Below are 20,104 nucleotides of genomic sequence, written 5' to 3' on the forward strand. Positions count from 1 at the left end.
CGTGAATTCCCTTGATAGTATCCCCTTCCCATCTCCCACAGCTCTCTATCCTCTTCTGTACCACAGTCATCCTTGGGACAAAGAGTTCTAATAATGAACTTATCCCCAGCCTAAATAAATAAAAGAAATGCCATCAGATAATCCAGTAATTATATTTTCTCCAGCATGGGGTCTGGCATGGATTCACATGGTAATGAATATTCCCTGTCATCAGGCTGTATTTCTCCTCTAAACCAATCACTATCCTCTGGGTCATACTGCCCCATCCAATGACAGCCTCTCCCTAAGCCCCGCCTCTGGCAGCCATCTTCAGATTTTTACCACACGCTTCAGTGTTGGGAGTCCTCTACTTTCTCTCCGAGCTATTTGTATGTTTATTCGTGTTTTTTTTTTTTACGAGAAAAGTTAACATTTTTGTTTCAAAGAGCCCGTGTGCTCTTTTCTTCATCTGCCGACAGCGGGAATCCATTGTCGGTGAAGTTCTGCGCCCTTCAAGGACTAGGATTCATCAAAGATTCTCGAAGGCCATCTTGGGCCTACTTCGAGCCCTCCGACCATGACCGAGGAGGAGGGGGGGGAAGGTCCCTCTACAGGCCCTGCACCAAATGCGGGCTACAGAATGTGTTTGTGGAGGAGAAGCAACTACAATGCCTCTACTGCCTTCACCCAGACCATAAGGAAGTAAAGTGCGAGATATGCCTCGGTTTCTCTAAGAAAAGGACGATGGACAGGCATAGTAGGATGGCTGCATGGCTTAACACGAACAAGTCCTCTAACCCGTGCTTCAAGCAGGGTCATGCCTCGATCCAAGTCCTTTGAGGGCGCCTAATCTGTGGGGGCCCAAGATGAGGCCAATATTTGCAAGTCCGAGGTTCGCTGCTGAAGCGGATCCCAAAGTGGATAGGGTGCAATCAACATCACCTTCCGCCTCTATTGCCAGCCTACCATCAAGCTCCTTTTCAAAGAGGAAGTCATCTACCCTGGCTATGCTATGGGAGGAATCCTAAAAGCCGCGGACAGAGGAGAGGAAGGCGGCCCAAGGCGCAATACTGCCGCAAAGACTTAAGCAACATCTGCAGGCATGCCAGAAGGGGTGAAGATACCGGCCCATGTCCCGGTTCAAGACCCTCAGGGAGGACAAAAGGGGGACGAGGAGGCCCCGAAACAGCCCTTCCAGGTAGTCACCCAAGCCTTGGAGGTCTTGTCCACGGACAACAAAGATCAGGAGTCCATGCATACAGTCCACAAGGATGGCGACGACGATTAGGACAGCGACTAGGACGCACAGCCTAGCTTTCCTGTTTTGCCTTCTCAGCCGAGGGACATTTCCTTGGATATTCGATTGACTCTCCACACCTTGGTGTCAGAGATCCAGATGAGAATGCCTCTGGTACCTGTGGTCCCCTAGTTCCCCGATCGCCTCCGCCGAGGAAGAGGAAGTATTATCTGCCGTCCCCTTATCATCCTACTCAACAGCATCTGGGCCTACCTCCCCCAGCAGACTTAGACACTGGTACGGGAACGGTTAGTCACAACGGCAGATGATGACGAAGACATCGTCACAGCAGATGGTGAGTCACCACGGTTGGATGCCCCACCTAGGGTTTCCCCACCGGACGAAGTGGGTTTGTTCCACTCAATGATCGCCAGGGCTAAGCTATTCCAGCTGGTGCCTGGGGAATCGAAGTAGGGAGGGCTTCTTGTATCAAAGGCAAGAGGCTAAGAGGAAGACTATCATGGCGGTGCCCTTTCTGGACGATATTTGGGAAGAGGGCCTAACCCTCATGAGGAACCCTTGCACAGCGCTAGCCAAGCGGGTTAGGCTGGAAAAGAAGTATAAGATTCCGGACTCCGCACCCAAATGTCTGAGGTCTCATCCATCAACAGACTCTGTGGTGTCGGCGGCTGCGAGGAAATGATTGGCTATCCCGCCCTCGTCGTCTGCGATCTCCCTGGACAGCGAGGGGGAAAGGATGGGATGCTATGGGGAAGAAGGTGATTTACACTGCAGCGTCCACAATCAAGGCGGCCAACGCACTGGCCATCCTAGCCAGGTACGACCGGGGGTTGTGGTACAAACTAGGACCGATCCTGGAGTTCCTCCCTGACGATAAGAAGATTGAGGCCCTCGCCCTCTTCCAGGAAGGAGAAGTGGCATCGGACTGCGCCATCACAGTAGCAGTGAATGTCACCAACACAGGGTTCCGGCAAATGGGGAAAGGTGTCTGCCTTCGTCGATAGGGATGGATGACGGCCACTAACTTCCGTCAGGAGGTCCAAGCGAAGGTGCTGGAAATGCCCTTCGACAGGGAAAATCTGTTTGGGAAGGCCGTTGACGAGTACCTCCAGGCCATCCAAGCAGATATGGAGACTGCCTGCTCCCTCGGCGCTCTCCAGCAGCGCAGCACCGCTTATCTTTTCGCTCCTTCAGGGGAACATCGAGCAGTAAGTCAAAAGGGTTCTCCACGTCTTACAGACAGCCTTCCTGTTCCTCAACACAAGAAGCTGTTTCTAGGCGTCAGACTGAACAGTGTCTTGCCTGGCATCGCCCTCGCAAGAGAGGCTAACAGCCATTCAAGTAAAGGTGCAAGGGCTGTCATTGGCAAAGCCGGCCACAGTGCGGGCCATCAAGTCGCTAATGAGAATGATGTCGTCCTGCATCTACCTCGTCTGTCTCAGCCGGCTCCAGATGCAACCCTTGCAGGAATTCCTGGATGCCCAGTGGATACAGGTGTCTGGAAGTTTCATGGACAAGATCCCTGTCAACGAGAGTTCCGACAGCGGTAAAGTGGTGGGGGGTCCGCTCCTACGTCGCCCAGGGCATGGGATTTCAAAACCCCCCATACCAGGAGACGGTCACCACAGAAGCCTCCATCTAAGGTTGGGGAGCGCACACTGGGCGTCTGCACACCAGAGGCATGTGGCTGCCGGAGAAGGATCTGCAAATCGACATCCTGGAGCTACCGCCAGTGTTCTGGGCCCTCAAGTCGTTCCTGCTGTCTCTGAAAGGCAAGGTGGTAAGTATCTTCACAGACTGCAGCATGTTCTACATCAGGAAGCGTAGGACACTCTATCCCCAGCACTCTGCAAGGAAGATCAGGACTTGTGGCACTGGGCTGTCAGACAGGGGATGTTTCCCGTCCCTCTTCAACTGGCGGGAGTCGAGAACTACATTACAGACTCCCTCAGCAGGGAACTAAGCTCCTGCCACGAGTGGGAGCTTTGTCCGCATCAGGTGGACCGCCTGTTTGTCGAATGGGGCACACCCCAGATCGATCTGTTTGCTACAGCGGCAAACTAAAATGCCAGACGTTTGCTAGCAGATTTTACCAGCCGAGGAGCCTGGTGGACGTGTTCTACTTCCAGTGGGAAGGGCTGTTTCTATACACGTTCCCTCTCCTACTACAAGTCATCAACACAGTTTCAATGCAGGATAATACTCACCACCCCGGCGTGGCTGATGCAGATTTGGTATCCGGACCTTCTCAGTCTATCCGTGTCACCTCCAGTCAAGTTGCTGGCGGTTCTGGATCTTCTCACCAGAGAGGGAGATGCAATCCTTCATCACAACCCAGGATCGCTGAACCTGAAGGCTTGGCTCCTGCAGCCTTCGAGATTGGAGGATGAGTTGCCAATGGACTGCAGGGAGGTCCACGCCAAGACTAGAGCGTTGTCTACTTTGAATTGCTACGGCCATAAGTGGAAGTGTTTTGCTAAGTGATGCCGGTCACGGAAGATTACCCCACCTGAGGGTCACGACTCCACAGATCCTTCCATACCTGCTATCCTTGGCAAAAGCTGGACTGACTCACACATCCATCAAGGTACATCTGGCGGATATCTCCTGCTACACCAGGTCCCCAGGGAGATCCTCACTGTGGTCCCACAGACTCGTCAAGGAGTTTCTCAAAGCCCTTTTCTGATCTTTCCCGCCGGTGAAGGCTTCTGCCCTGGCGTGGGAACTCAATGTGGTTCTGACGAGGCTCATGGGCGCCCCCTTTGAGCTGATGCACCAGGCCCCATTCAAGTTTCTCTCGTGGAAGACTGCTTTCCTTGTGGCCAACACCACTGCCAGGCGTGTGGGTGAGATCCAGGCCCTATCCTGCAAGCAAGCGTACCAGACTTTCCACAAATTGAGGGTGGTACTGCGTAAAGGCCCCTCTTTCATGCCAAAGATACCGTCGAATTCCACATCAACAAGCCTTTGGTGTTACCTGTTTTCTTCCTGAAACCTTTGTTGCCGGCGAAGAGGGCCTTGCACTCATTGGCCATTGCTCGTGCCCTGAAGTTAAGCGTGACATGCACAAAATGTTTTCGGAAGACTTCTAAACTGTTTGTGAACTTTGGTCATGTGAACCATGGGAAGGCCTTTTCCAAGGTTTCCATTTCAAGGTGGCTCCTCCTTGGGCAACCGACCATTGCCCGGCTGCCCAAGAGCCCATTCCACCAGAGCAATCGCTGCGACTACAGCGTTCCTTTCTGGTGTTCCCCTGCTTGACATCTGCAGGGCTGCAACGTGGAGGTCCACCCATACCTTCACGAAGTTCTACTGCTTCGACAGGGATTCCAGGCAGGATTCCAGAAGTGGCCAGGCAGTGCTATACAACCTGTTTGCTTGGAGTGAGTCTGTTCTAGGGGTAAGTGTTCATTGCTTCTGTTGAGCCTTGCCACCTCTCATGGTTGTGTAATGTGGCACTGCTGTGTATTCGTTATTCATGAGCATGTGAATCCATGCCAGACCCGTGCTGGAGAACAATAGTTAGATAAGTAACGTACACCATCTATCACTTTGGCGAAAGCTGGATCTGTTTGTGGCAGTGCAGCAAAAAATATTGGTAATTCTATTGCCATCACTTTTTTTGGTGGTAGTGGAATTCCTACCACTTTTACTGTACTGCCAAATTGCATGTTTGACTTTTGAGTGGGGGCTTTACATCAGCAAGGTGCTGTTGGGTAAATATTTTAACGCCCAAAAGTGGCAGAATTAGCATGGGCGGAATTAGTCTCCCCGGTTAATCTGCCAAAGCCCCAATTGGTTCCTGTGCACTCCACAAATGGGGAGTAACACTGCCATGTCTCAACTCTTATTTCTGCTGGACTGAGTAGTGGTATCTTTAACTTAGTCTGGAATTATATGAGCATAATTACTGAGGGAATACCGCCAAACCAAACTGAGAATGAGACTCCTGTGTTACAGGAATACTGCCAAACACATTATGAGACTCCTGTGTATACTCTTAAAAGCAGTTTAATAACCAGGTCAGAAGGAAAAATAAATTTGATGTATTAGTGAGCATTGAAAATATTGACTTCACAATAAGGAGTGAATAAGAAAAGAGTTAAAGAATAGGGTGAAAGGGGGGGTTACTGCAGGTGAAGTGAGTGGAGGGTGCAGCACTCATTACTGCACTTAGTGGCCTTATTTTAGAAAATGTTTTTACTTATTTTTACAATGCTTCCCTTTCTGGCATAATAAAGGAATCCTGTTTTTATCTATTTGCCAAAACGTTTTTTTCCTTTAATTGAAGATAATCAGATTGCTTGATGTTTTTAAAAAAAATCTTTTGAAATGTTAAATAGGTGGGGTTTTTGCTTTGCGTAGAACCTATTTAATAGGGTGCAGATTAATAGGTTCACTGCATTTCATTTGGTCATATTGTGGTTTGTACTTGTGGCCTGTATTTTACAATGCATAGTCAAACTTTCCTAAACTTTTCTTTCCACGAAGCATACACAGAGGGTTACACAACTATTGGAAAACAGCACATGTACTGTATCACACTGATAAAAGGCACTTCGAGTATCCTGGAGATGTGTACCTTTTAATTTGCTCTAGTGTTGCATTGGATTTTATATTTCTTCTTAAATGCTTCTTTATTTTATTTAAAAGGTTGTTCCTATGAGCTGTGCACTAGCAGCTAAAAGGGTATGTTATAGTGCCCAAAACATTTCAATTATGCAGTTTAGACTTCAAGCAAAATTGAATTGCATATTCCACTTCAAAAGAAATGTATTTGATACAAGTATTTCACCAAATGACCAGCCACCACTCCTCAATGTCGAACACTTCATTTGACAAAAAGCGTGCTTAAAATTAGACTTCTCCACTCCTCCATCATGGGGATTACTTTCCGGTAGTACCTGCATTGCAGTTGTCCTTTTCTGGTCAAAGACCGTGTTCCTTAGAACACACCTCTGATCAATGTGCTACGACGAGATGGAACAAGTCAGTCCAGCAGCCACTAAAGAGATCACATGTGTGGTAATGTAGATTGAGTATATATTTCAAATTCTCATGGGGCTTTCTCTTTGTCTTCTAGGAGACAAGTCAGCAGGAAGCACAAGACCTGGAACTTTCCACCTTAGATGTCTTTATTGAGAGGCTACCTCCCACAGGGAAAATCACGAAGACAGAGTCGCTCATTATTCCGTCCACCAGGTAAAGCATGTTTCACAGTTTGTCCAGTCCCGCATTTCATGCCGTAACACAAAAGATTTTTTTTCTGTCGCTTTAGGAGATTGTCAGCTTGGTAGTTGTCTGAATACTGCACATTTCAACCCTTTCCCATGCATGGGATCAGTGGGCTAATGAACTCTTCAAAGCATAAAAAATCCGAACCCTCGGAATGCATAGCCAGGCCTCAGTTTGTGCTGCAACTCTAGAACCTTTAGGTTTGTTAACTTGCCCTTTAATAATACTTTCACAGATACGCAAGTGCACCGTAATTGTACATTTCAGCCAGTTAGTATGTTTGGTTTATGTATGTAAAAACAACTCCCCAAAAAAGCATTTTGTCCCAGATACCAAAAGTCAATTGAACACACAAAGTGTTAAATTCTGAACACCATGTGACTTGAAGACACTGGGGTGGGTTTCAAGGAGCTGCTCATGACTGAGTAGTGCATTGAGGGAAGAAGAAATGCATGGTGCAGAAGCATTACTGGTTGTTCTCCAAGGAGTTTGAGCCATTTCTGCTGCTTCAAAGCTATGGATCAACCTTCAACAGTACGTAGTCTGTTTCTCCATTCCTTCTGCTTGGGCAGAGCCATAAAAAAGCGGTGGGATTGATGAGCTTGTTTCCAGATTTGGGGGGGGGGGTTGTCTGTGTGTGAGTTTGTTGGCAGTGCAGGGGTTCTTTGAAAATGTGCTGCCAGAATTCTGGGGTTTGGAGGCACTCAATGATATTGATTGTAGCTCTGACAGGTCCTTGAGGGAGGTTGCTTTCAAACCCCACTTAGAACTACAAGTCACCTTTTTGTAATCAATGCAGTTGTTTCATTTGCGGTCTAGATGCCGTGGCCCGGATGCCAGAGGCACACAAGGACGCAGCGTGCGTTGCATCAGGCTTCCGGGGCAGTGGGGCTGTAGTGCAAACTGAGCAGGGAGGAGGCAGAAGTGGGAGCGGGAGAGAGGTGCTGCATAGCCTTTGGGAGTCCAGGGAGTGGAGCCACCGATGGTGACGGAAGAGGGACAGTTACAAAAGACTGCACCTGCTGAATGCAGCCTTTGTTCTGGAATCCGCAGGTACGGACAATTGTAAGCGTCGTTTAGACATAGATCCATTTATTTCACAGTTGAAAATGGCTATGAAAGGATGATAATACTGTAGATCAAATCATTCAGCATGTGTTAACACTACTTACGTTGACACTGCAACAGATGGGAATGTGAGTGAAGTACCTGTGTCCACTGTGTGGACCAGCTCATCAGAAGAGGATCATGTGACTGCAGGCTCTTCAAAAACCATCAGTTCTGAGAACCAGCCTGATGTACCTCAGAGATGCAGATGGCAGGAGAGGGGAATGAAGGTCAGCAGCTTCCCTATGTGCCAGGGAAAAAACCGAGCACATGAATGAAAGCATATAGTCAGCCAGTCTACCAACAGTCCATTCCGAGGTCCCCAGCAGACATTGTACATCAGCATGCAAATGGCAGCACATCACACAAGGAGAGAAACGGTTGAGCAGACTTTATGCTTCTCTTCAGAGAAGCAGTCCAATGCATAATCATGTGGGAAACCAACCGTGAAACTGAGCTTTAGGGTATGGAATGTCTGCAATCTAGAGAAACGCATAAAAGCAACCAGATACATTAGAGCTATAAGCCTTTTTAGCCTACCTGTCTAGCATGGGGTCGGCATGGATTTGCATGTTCATGAATATTCCCCTCCGTCAGGCCGGGCATCCTCTGTAAAATAAAGTTTCACTCTCACTTATAAATTGTATTTCGAAGGAATAGGTTCCTCCGACGTATTCCACATCTATGACCGGTAATCACCACAGCTGTGCTGCTTCGGAAAGTTTTCTGCGTCGATTACGTCGATACGCTGTCCTCGAGGGCCTCCGTCAAGCCGACGTCACCGGATGTTATGTAGGCGCACGATGCCCGTAGCCTCAGTTCTGTTTTTTCCGTGAACGTGTTCGCTTCGGAGATCTCGGCGGGCCTCGGTTCTTCTGAGTAATTCTTTCGGTTCTTCGAACTTGTTTGTTTGTGAAGATATCATGTCTTCATCTTCTTCTACCCCGCGGTCGTGATTCAAGAAGTGTCGGGACTGCGGTTCCAAGATGTCGCTTACGGACCCGCACTACGCCTGCCTCTGGTGCCTCTGTGAGGACCACGCTACAGATGACTATGATGATTGCCAGTCGTTAACATCGAAGGCCTTTCTGGGGCGGAAGAAGAAGCTTTCTGTCGGTAGGGTTTCCAAGCCCCGAAAGTCAAAATCTGCTGGGCTTTCGACCGACTATTCGAGAGGCGGCGCTCCACGTCGTCTGCGTAAATCCAGGGGGTCTCGGTCCCGAGTGGTTCCCGCCATTCCTCTGCCTCTTCAAGGCACTCACTGAAGGGCTGTCACCGGTCGCCTTCCCCGTCCTCGTCCGAGGACTCCGCCCTTCGGCGGGTTGCTTGTCCCAACAAGCATTCTTCTCCTGCAGAATGGGATGCATGTCATACGGAGATGGCGATTTTCCAATCGCAGGGCTCCGTTCCGTCTGCGCCTTCGAAAGAAGCCGGCAGGGAACGTGCTAGGGCCACAGCTTGCACGCCTTTGGGCTCGGGTGGTCGGCGCGATCATCGGGAGCCTTCAAAGTCCCGATCGGACAAGGTGGATCGCTCTAGCCATGCCCGCTACAGGTCCCGGTCCTCGAGACCGTCGGAGCATGTGAGGTCTTCGAAGAAGACGTCGGCACCATATCCGTCGAGGGACTCTCTTGAGGCTCTGCCTCCGAGGAAGTCATCGGCGCTGAGGCCGTCGAAGGACACGCTCGGGGCACTGCCCTCTAGGCCTGTGTCGAAGCCATCGGTGCCACGCTCGACGTCGATGCCGATTCCGTCGACGCCTTTCGAGGATGCTTTATCGGAGGTACCCCGGAGACCAGTGAAAACCCTGAAGAAGGCATGTGTTTGGCCCTTTTTCTGTGCCCTCACCTAGGGATTTATTCCAGCCTCTTGATTATATTTCTGAGGTGGATGAAGGGTCTGATGAAGGTTTGGTTCCTGATGAGGTTCCTGATGAACTCTTATCTGGTCATAGCCAGATGTAAGACCTGCGTCAGTCTTTGCACGATGCCAGTGGTCTGGACACCTCTCCAGAGGTTGAGTTTGGTAGGCCTGAGTCTGGCACGCACGCCGATTCTTCGTACCGGCGGCTAATGTCGAGGGTGACGGAGTACTTGGGATGATCTGCGCCACCAGTGGATTTTCTGCAGGATGACCTGACAGATATCTTGGACCAAGGTCCACCAACTGACCCGGTACTGCCATTCCATATGGCCTTGCAAAGAAGGGCGGTGGCAGCTTGGACTGCTCCGGAGAGTCTCCCGGCAGTGGGTAAGTCGTTACCGAAAAAGTACCGCCCAGCCAGTGGCGACCCCAGCTACTTGTCCATGCACCCTACTCTGGAGAATTTGGTGGTGCAGGCGGCTACGCCCCCAGCAAAACGGGCGTCGTACCCTACCATCCCTCCTGATGGGGGCAACAAACATTTTGACGTTTGGGAGAAGAAAGTCTTTTCTTCAGGGGGTATGGCTTTGAAAACAGCCAATTCCGTGTGTGCCTTATCATGTTTCACTTGCACTGTGTGGAATTGTGTTTCGTTGGCGGCTGAACATATTCCCGAAGTGGGGGAACGGGATGGCTTTCTTGCCCTTGTACAGGATGGCAAGGATGCCATGTGTGAATCCGTTCAGTCGGGTCTGGACGTGGCAGACTGTGTCAGCCGGTCCATGGCGGCGAGCACCGTGATGTGCAGATTTGTGTGGTTGCGGAAGTCGGGGTTTGCTCCGGATGTACAAGCCCGGCTTCTCAACATGCCCTTTGATGGTGACCATCTTTTTGGCAGCAAGGCGGACGAGAGCCTTGAGAGGTTGCAGACCTCCAAAGCTGCAGCGAAGTCGTTGAGCGCTGCAGTTCGCCAACCTCTGCCTTTTCATCCTAGGGGACAGCAATGGAGGGGAGGTTCCTTTCAATGCTACTCTACCTTTGGAAGATCGAGGGGAGCTGCAAGTCAAAGGGGCCAACGTAGGAGTACCAGAGGTGGAAAACAAAGTACTCGAGGTGCCAAGGCCGCTCGGGCAGTTGCCTCTTTGCCCTCAGGCACTACCGCAGCCGCTTCAACTCAGTCATGAGGCCATGTCCCATGGTTCGTCGGTTGGGGGAAGGCTGGTGCAGCATCTTGTAGAATGACGTGCCATTACTTCAGATGTGTGAGTTCTGGAGATCATAGCCCACAGCTACTGTCTTCCTTTCCGGCAGAGGCCTCACGACCATCCACCAGGGAAATCTCTCTTTGAAGAGTCCGAATCCGCTCTTTGCGCAGGAAATCAAATCCTTGCTGGAGAAAGGCGCCATAGAACTGGTGCCTGTAGCAGAAAGGAACAAGGGATGGTATTCCCCATATTTTTTGGACTTGCGTGGTTTGAACAAGCTCCTTGTCAGAATGTACCAAAGTATTAACCGAAAAGGATACGATACTCAAAAGGATACAGGAGGTAGGGTCTTCCGGATCCCTGTTCACACGATTTGATAGTCGTGAAGTCAATAAAAGACCTTCCAAATGATACAACCCTCTGGCTGATAAAACAGGCAGAGCGATGGATCACTGGAAAGGGCGTGGGTAAGGTATAGTAATCCAGCCTAGGACAAATTAAAGTATCATGAATAACTGCTCCAACCTGAGTATGATGAATTAGATAATGACAGGAATGTTCACACTGACCTTTAGATTTGGGTAGAATAATCCAGAAGTCTCTTGATGGATTTGAATGAAGAACAAATGACAAGGAAGGGAAAATTAGTAAGGGAGACTTATCCCGAACGGAACGAGGCTCACGCTAGATACGGGTTGAATTCACCACAGGATAGCGTCCAAAGTTCAGTTCAATGTCACCTCCCAATAATCCTTGAAAGGCTTCCTTCCCACTATAGGGATCAATCCTTCTGTTAATTCCACAGATGCAGGAGTTAGAAGTACACGCGGTTATAAACAGCCGCGAAGAAAATAACGTTTGAAGACAACGTGCGCGTGTGGATTTTACACGCGGGCAGGATTTACGCAGTCCGGGCCAGCCGCGTATGAAGACAGAGAGCGCGTGTGGTTTTTTACACGCGGGCAGGATTCACGCAGCCTTGGCCAGCCGCACTTGAAGACAAAGAGCGCGTGTGGATTTTACACGCGGGCAGGATTCACGCAGCCTTGGCCAGCCGCACTTGAAGACAAAGAGCGCGTGTGGATTTATACGCGGGCAGGATTCACGCAGCCTTGGCCAGCCGCACTTGAAGACAACGTGCGCGTGTGGATTTTACACGCGGGCAGGATTCGCGCAGTCTGGGCCAGCCGCGTGTGAAGACAACGTGCGCGTGTGGATTTACACGCGGGCAGGATTTACGCAGTCCGGGCCAGCCGCGTATGAAGACAGAGAGCGCGTGTGGTTTTTTACACGCGGGCAGGATTCACGCAGCCTTGGCCAGCCGCACTTGAAGACAAAGAGCGCGTGTGGATTTTACACGCGGGCAGGATTCACGCAGCCTTGGCCAGCCGCACTTGAAGACAAAGAGCGCGTGTGGATTTATACGCGGGCAGGATTCACGCAGCCTTGGCCAGCCGCACTTGAAGACAAAGAGCGCGTGTGGATTTTACACGCGGGCAGGATTCACGCAGCCTTAGCCAGGCGCGCTTGAAGACAAAGAGCGCGTGTGGATTTTACACGCGGGCAGGATTCACGCAGCCTTAGCCAGGCGCGCTTGAAGACAGAGAGCGCGTGTGGAATAACACGCGGGCAGTGTTCCCGCAGTCCGGAACAGCCGCGTTTAGAGACAGCGTGAGCGTGTGGAATTACACGCGGGCAGGATTCCCGCAGTCCGGACCAGCCACGCTTGAAGACAGAGAACGCGTGTGAATTATCACGCGAAGGGATAGCTCCAGGAATCAGCGTGTGGCGGAACACACGCTATCGAAGGCCCAAAAGTAGCTGTAGAAATATGCCAGGATGCAGATCAGAGGTTCAGCTACACAACGCCAATAGAGACGATCAGAAGCAGCGAGTGAAGTTTCTACGCTGCTTAAATACGTAATACCGTAGTTCACGTGACAAAGCAAAAGTCACGTGAAGTTAGCGACGTGAAAAGTGCAAACGTCGTTTTCCCGGTAACGTATCGAATAACCTCCATTTGGAGTAGAATGGTCTAGCTGTTCTACGAGCGTAGCGTCCAGCATGCATGACAGTGCCATCCCCCAAAGGGACAACCTCTCCCCTTCTTGTGTGAAAGCGCTTCAATAAAGCAGGAGCATGAATATTGGAAAGAGGTTCCCAGGACCTATCTTCGGGACCATAGCCCTTCCAATCCACCAGATAATATGGTCTACCAGAACGTAGTTTCATATCCAGTATGTCTTGTACCTCGTACTCATCAGACCCCCGCACAGAAATAGCAACAGGCCGTACAGGCAGTCTAGTAGCTTCAGAGAATGGCTTAATGAGTGAGACGTGGAATACAGGATGCACCCGCCATCGTTGTGGCAAAGCCAGACGTACAGCAGCAGGATTAAGAACATGGAGCACTACATACGGACCGATGTATTTAGGCAACAATTTCTTTTTGCCTGGAATTCTTAAGTTCTTAGTGGATAGCCAGACTTTCATACCAGCCTTATAGACAGGTGCGGATACTCTATGAGCATCGGCATAGAACTTGTCACGTCGTTTAGCCTGCTCCAATTGCTGCTTCACCTTTCTTTGTAATCTCTTCAGATCACGAAGAGTACGGCCTGCGGCAGGCGTGTCCAAGGATAGACCGGAATCCAGAGGTATTGATCGGGGGTGTTGTCCATAGAGAGCATAGAACGGTGAAGTGCCTATGGCACTATGATAAGAGTTGTTATAGGCGAATTCAGCCGCCGGCAGTACCGTGAGCCAATCCGATTGGTATTGCAAACACAGACACCGCAGATATTGTTCCATAGTACAATTGACCCTTTCAGTCTGTCCGTCGGTTTGAGGATGATAAGCACTGGACATTCTATCATCAATTAGTAATGCAGAAGTTAAAGCTCTCCAAAAGCGTGACGCAAACTGCGAGCCCCTGTCAGTAATGATTACTGATGGTAGACCAAAGAAACGAAATATATGTTGGATGAATAGATCAGCCAGAACAGTAGCAGTTGGTAAACCAATACAGGGAATAAATAGAGCCAATTTAGTGAAATAATCCACTACGACCCATATGGTATCATATCCCTGATTTGGGGGGAGTTCTACCACAAAGTCCATAGATATCATGTCCCATGGTTTGTTAGGGACAGGTAGGGACTGGAGTAAGCCCACTGGTTTACCAGGAGTATTTTTACATTGGATACATACAGAGCAAGAAGATACATAGTTTATAACCTCTTTTGCCATGGATGGCCACCAGCACCACCTTTTGAGCAGATCCAGTGTTTTCTTCCGTCCAGGATGGGCTGCAATCAAGGAATCATGGTTCCATTTGAGGGCTTTATTCCGCATTGAAGGAGTTGGTAGATAAAGTACTCTTTGTGTGAATGGTAAACCGTTATGCACGTCCAGATTCATATCCTGGACTACTTGTGGATGATTTTTTACCCACTCTTGTATTTCGGTTTTTAGGGATGGTTGAACCGAACAACTACAAATTACATGATCTGCCAACAGCTGAATCTGTACTTGTTTTTCTTCCTGCGCCTCTTTACTCATACGGGACAAAGCGTCCGACTTAACATGTTCTCGGGCAGGACGATAGGTGACCTGGAAATCGTATTGGGCAAAAAAGACATGCCATCTGGCCTGACGGGCCGTAAGGCATTTCATGGATTTGAATGCTTGGAGATTTCTATGGTCAGAGTACACCAACACCTGTTGTTTGGCCCCAGGAAGATGATGACGCCATTCTCGGAAAGCATCTTTGATAGCCAGTAGTTCCCGCTCAGTGACGGTGTAGTTCCGTTCATATGAGGTGAGTTTGCGAGAGAAGAAAGCCACTGGGTGTTCCTCCTTGGTTTCTGTGCAAACTTGTGAGAGCACTGCACCAATAGCGACACTGGATGCATCCGCTTCAACGACAAACTGGCGATCAGGATCCGGATGTTGAAGCACGGGTGCAGTGGTAAATGCTTCCTTCAGCTTTTCGAATGCTGCTTGGGCATGTTGGTTCCAACAGAAAGGAACTTTGGAACTAGTTAAAGCCGTCAAAGGAGCTACTGTTTTGGAAAAGGAATGGATAAATCTGCGATAGAAATTCGCAAAGCCTAAGAAAGACTGTAGTGACTTGACGTTATGCGGAATCGGCCAATTCAAGACGGCCTTTACCTTGGAACGACTCATTCGAGCACCTAGATTGGTAATGTCGTAGCCAAGGAATTCCACTTCCTGTGAATGAAAGACACATTTTTCGGCTTTCACATAAAGATGGTTCTCCCTGAGTCTTTGTAGGACTGTAGAAACATGTCCGACGTGTTCCGATAAAGATGATGAGGAGATCAAAATGTCGTCCAGATAGACAACCACAAATTGGTCCATTATGTCTCTGAATATATCATTCATGAAGAATTGAAATGTGGCGGGAGCATTGCACAGACCAAAAGGCATCACCAAATATTCGTAAAGACCATACCGTGTCTTAAAAGCGGTCTTCCATTCGTCGCCTTCACGAATGCGAACCAAATTGTATGCACCTCGCAAGTCCAATTTGGTGAAATAACTGGAAGTGCCTAACTGATCCAACAGAACGTTTATTAGTGGTAAGGGGTATTGGTTTTTGATGGTGATATCATTAAGTGCCCTGTAATCAATGCATGGTCTGAGATCACCCTCTTTCTTAGGAACAAAGAATAGAGGAGATGCAGCAGGAGATTGCGAGGGCCGTATAAAGCCCATTGCTAGCGCTTTGTCAATGTATTCTTTTAACACGACATCTTCTTTAGGTGTTAATGAATAAACACGGCCTGTAGGAATTTTGGCACCAGGAATCAATTCGATAGGACAGTCGTACTGTCGATGAGGAGGTAATTGTTCTGCCTGGCCTTTATCAAAGACATCAGCATAATCAGCGTATTCGCATGGTATGATATTGTCGCATTGATGTACAACGCTGATAGTAGAATCCTCCACCATAGAGGCCAATATGTGTTGTTTATTTGACACCTCCTGACTGGTAAAGCAATGTTCATTGCAATGAGTCGAAGGATATTGGAGCGATCCCGAAACCCAGTCAACAGCAGGATTGTGAAGGGTTAACCATGCAAGACCAAGTATGATCTCGTACTGCGGAGCAGCAATAACATCGAAGATGATTTCTTCTGAATGGTTATTCGATAACGTCATCTGAACAGGTACCGTCTCCTGGGTTACCATACCAGAAATCAAAACAGATCCGTCCACGGTGTTCACCGTTTCAGGTCTTTTTTTGTTAACAAGGGGTAAGGAACAGTTCTTGGCATAAGTGATGTCTATGTAATTGCTGGTGGCTCCAGAATCAACCATGGCCTTGGAAACCACTTCTCGCTCATCACAACGTAACGTCACCTGAACTATTACAGGCGCATGTTTAGGAATGGTACTGGAGTCCGATGAAACACTCGACATAGGGACTCCTGCTAATGTCGAGTTTTGGCGTTTCCCGCACGCTTGATGGGTTTTTTAGGACATGTTGCCAATAAATGCTCGGAAGAACCACAGTACATACATAAGTGGTTTTTTCTTCGGTTCTCCCGTTCTGCATTGGACAATCGGCCTCTCACGGCGCCTATCTGCATGGGTTCAGGGTCGTTAGAGACGACTGCTGGTGTCTCTGACCGCCCCGAGACTGGCATGAAGGGCTTTTTCTCTCCCTTTCGAGCATTCCTTCGGGCGTCGATTTGTAGAACCAAATCGAGCAGCTCTGGGAAACCCGTAGGAACCACAGGAACTGTAGATAAGGCATCTTTCAGTTCTTCAGAAAGACCCTTGTAGAAAACAGCCGTTTTCTTGCTGTCAGGCCATTGGGTTTCCGCCGTCAGTTGATTGAACCGGGCAACGTAAGACATAAGGGGTTGGCTGCCCTGTTGTAGGTTAAGCAACTCTAAATCTGTGGCTTGAGTAGAGTAACGCATGTCAAAGACTTTACTCATAGCAGTCAAGAGATCGTCACAATCGTACAACAAAGGGCTATTTGTTTACAACAAAGGGTTAGCCCAAGCAGCAGCTGTGCCCCCTAAATGGGAAAGCACGAAGGCTGCTTTTGTGGTTAGATCAGGAAAAGATGTAGGACGGCAAAGAAAATGGAGTCGGCACTGATTTACAAAGGTTCTATAGGTTTTGGGATCACCCGTGAACCTTTCCGGAGGGGCCAAGGGAAACTGAGTGGGCATAACCACATTAATAGTTTCCTGTGGGGGTGCCGTAGTCCCAGATCCAGATGCAGTAGCCATCGGCGCCTGTGCTCCCTGAGGACTACCATGTAGGGCGTCTTGCATAACGTCCATACGGTGCCGTAACATGTCCTGTGCTGTAACCATTTCATTTCTCAAATCGCTGATCAACTGTGTCAAAACAGCTAAAGGATCCGTACCCTCCATGGCTTCTGATTCTGTCAGAATGTACCAAAGTATTAACCGAAAAGGATACGATACTCAAAAGGATACAGGAGGTAGGGTCTTCCGGATCCCTGTTCACACGATTTGATAGTCGTGAAGTCAATAAAAGACCTTCCAAATGATACAACCCTCTGGCTGATAAAACAGGCAGAGCGATGGATCACTGGAAAGGGCGTGGGTAAGGTATAGTAATCCAGCCTAGGACAAATTAAAGTATCATGAATAACTGCTCCAACCTGAGTATGATGAATTAGATAATGACAGGAATGTTCACACTGACCTTTAGATTTGGGTAGAATAATCCAGAAGTCTCTTGATGGATTTGAATGAAGAACAAACGACAAGGAAGGGAAAATTAGTAAGGGAGACTTATCCCGAACGGAACGAGGCTCACGCTAGATACGGGTTGAATTCACCACAGGATAGCGTCCAAAGTTCAGTTCAATGTCACCTCCCAATAATCCTTGAAAGGCTTCCTTCCCACTATAGGGATCAATCCTTCTGTTAATTCCACATATGCAGGAGTTAGAAGTACACGCGGTTATAAACAGCCGCGAAGAAAATAACGTTTGAAGACAACGTGCGCGTGTGGATTTTACACGCGGGCAGGATTCGCGCAGTCTGGGCCAGCCGCGTGTGAAGACAACGTGCGCGTGTGGATTTACACGCGGGCAGGATTTACGCAGTCCGGGCCAGCCGCGTATGAAGACAGAGAGCGCGTGTGGTTTTTTACACGCGGGCAGGATTCACGCAGCCTTGGCCAGCCGCACTTGAAGACAAAGAGCGCGTGTGGATTTTACACGCGGGCAGGATTCACGCAGCCTTGGCCAGCCGCACTTGAAGACAAAGAGCGCGTGTGGATTTATACGCGGGCAGGATTCACGCAGCCTTGGCCAGCCGCACTTGAAGACAAAGAGCGCGTGTGGATTTTACACGCGGGCAGGATTCACGCAGCCTTGGCCAGCCGCACTTGAAGACAGAGCGCGTGTGGATTTTACACACGGGCAGGATTCACGCAGCCTTAGACAGGCGCGCTTGAAGACAGAGAGCGCGTGTGGAATAACACGCGGGCGGTGTTCCCGCAGTCCGGAACAGCCGCGTTTAGAGACAGCGTGAGCGTGTGGAATTACACGCGGGCAGGATTCCCGCAGTCCGGACCAGCCACGCTTGAAGACAGAGAACGCGTGTGAATTATCACGCGAAGGGATAGCTCCAGGAATCAGCGTGTGGCGGAACACACGCTATCGAAGGCCCAAAAGTAGCTGTAGAAATATGCCAGGATGCAGATCAGAGGTTCAGCTACACAACGCCAATAGAGACGATCAGAAGCAGCGAGTGAAGTTTCTACGCTGCTTAAATACGTAATACCGTAGTTCACGTGACGAAGCAAAAGTCACGTGAAGTTAGCGACGTGAAAAGTGCAAACGTCGTTTTCCCGGTAACGTATCGAATAACCTCCATTTGGAGTAGAATGGTCTAGCTGTTCTACGAGCGTAGCGTCCAGCATGCATGACACTCCTCAGGAAGGACAAGTTCAAGATGGTTACTCTCTCTCAAGTCCTCCAGGCCCTTCAACTTCAGGACTGGTTGGTGTCTCTCGACCTCAAGGACGCTTACTTTCATGTGCCGATTCATCCCAAGCACAAGAGGTACCTGAGGTTCACGGTTGGCGACTCGCACTTTCAGTTTCGGGTCCTGCCGTTTGGATTGACCTCCGCCCCGAGGGTTTTCATCAAGCTCATGGTGGTGGTGGCAGCGTATCTCAGGAAAAGGGGATTCACGTCTACCCCTACCTGGACGATTGGTTGACCAGGGCGCACTCTCCCAAGCAAGTCCTGGATCATCTGTCAGTCACCCGCCACTCCCTTCACAGGCTGGGCTTCTCCCTCAACTTAAAGAAATCCCACTTGACGCCAACTCAGCGGCTCCAGTACATCGGATCAGTGCTCGACACCTCCCTGGGGCAGTGTTTCCCTCCCCAGGTGATGGCTCATCACATTCTGCAGATGGTGCGCAAGTTTCAACACGGCCAGAGTCTCCCGGCGTTCGAGTTCTTGAGGTTGCTAGGCCTCATGGCATCCTGCATTCTTCTGGTGCCAGAGGCCAGGCTGCGGATGAGATCTCTGCAGTGGACTCTCAAGGTGCAGTGGTCAGTCCTCTGGCAGGATGTCGGATCCCGTTCAGGCGCCGCCCTCGGTCGCCCAGGATCTCCTGTGATGGGCTGTCGAAGGCAATCTGATGAAGGGGGCTCCATTTTGGCTACCCTGGCCAGAGGTGATGATCGTGACGGACGCATCCCTCACGGGATGGGGAGCTCATGCCGAGTTGACAGTCAGCGGTCGTTGGTCTCCGTCGGAGTCCAGACTCCATATCAATCTGTTGGAGCTGAGAGCTATCAGGCTAGCTCTGAAGGCTTTACTGACAACTGTGCGAGGGAAGACTGTCTTGGTGCTGACAGACAGCACAGTGGCCATGTACTACCTCAACAAAAGGTGGGGGGGGGGGGGGCAGGGTCCCTTCCTCTGTGCAGAGAGGCAATGCAGCTCTGGTTCTGGGCCATCCAGCAGGAAATTTCGATCTCTGCAGTTCATCTGGCCGGAGACGAAAACGAGGCGGCGGATGCTCTGAGCAGGCAGAGCACGTTTTCTCACGAGTGGGAGCTGGTTCAGGAGATTCTCCTGGAGATCTTCGCCCTTTGGGAGACCCTTCAAGTGGATCTCTTCGCCACCCGTGTCAACCGGAAGTGTGAAGATTCTGCTTGCAGGAATTTCCTTCAAGAGGAGCCTTAGAGGACGCGTTCGTAGTGGAGTGGTCCTTCCCACTGCTGTACGCATTTCATCCAGTCCCAGTCATTCCGCAAGTGCTGTGGAGGTTACGGAGGTTCGGTTTCCGAATGATCCTCATTGCTCCGGCATGGGCCCGGAGGATGTGGTACCCGGACCTTCTCGACTTGTCCATTTGCCCTCCACGCCGTCTCCCCTACCGAGACGATCTGCTCTTAATGGAGGGGGGGCTCAGGT

General features: G+C 49.8%; 1 protein-coding gene across 3 annotated transcripts in view; it reads left to right on the forward strand.

Annotated features, from left to right (window-relative positions):
* Positions 1–20,104, forward strand: part of PACS2 (phosphofurin acidic cluster sorting protein 2) — a 1,334,790-nt gene that overhangs the window by 956,018 nt on the left and 358,668 nt on the right. For all 3 annotated transcript variants that reach the window (XM_069638734.1, XM_069638735.1, XM_069638736.1), the window contains one exon: positions 6,321–6,439. In XM_069638734.1, the coding sequence (XP_069494835.1) occupies positions 6,321–6,439 (119 nt within the window). The remainder of the gene's footprint in view (positions 1–6,320; positions 6,440–20,104) is intronic.

The sequence above is a fragment of the Ambystoma mexicanum genome, chromosome 14 (genome assembly GCF_040938575.1).
Source record: "Ambystoma mexicanum isolate Mex_15411 chromosome 14, UKY_AmexF1_1, whole genome shotgun sequence".
Lineage (NCBI taxonomy): Eukaryota > Metazoa > Chordata > Amphibia > Caudata > Ambystomatidae > Ambystoma > Ambystoma mexicanum.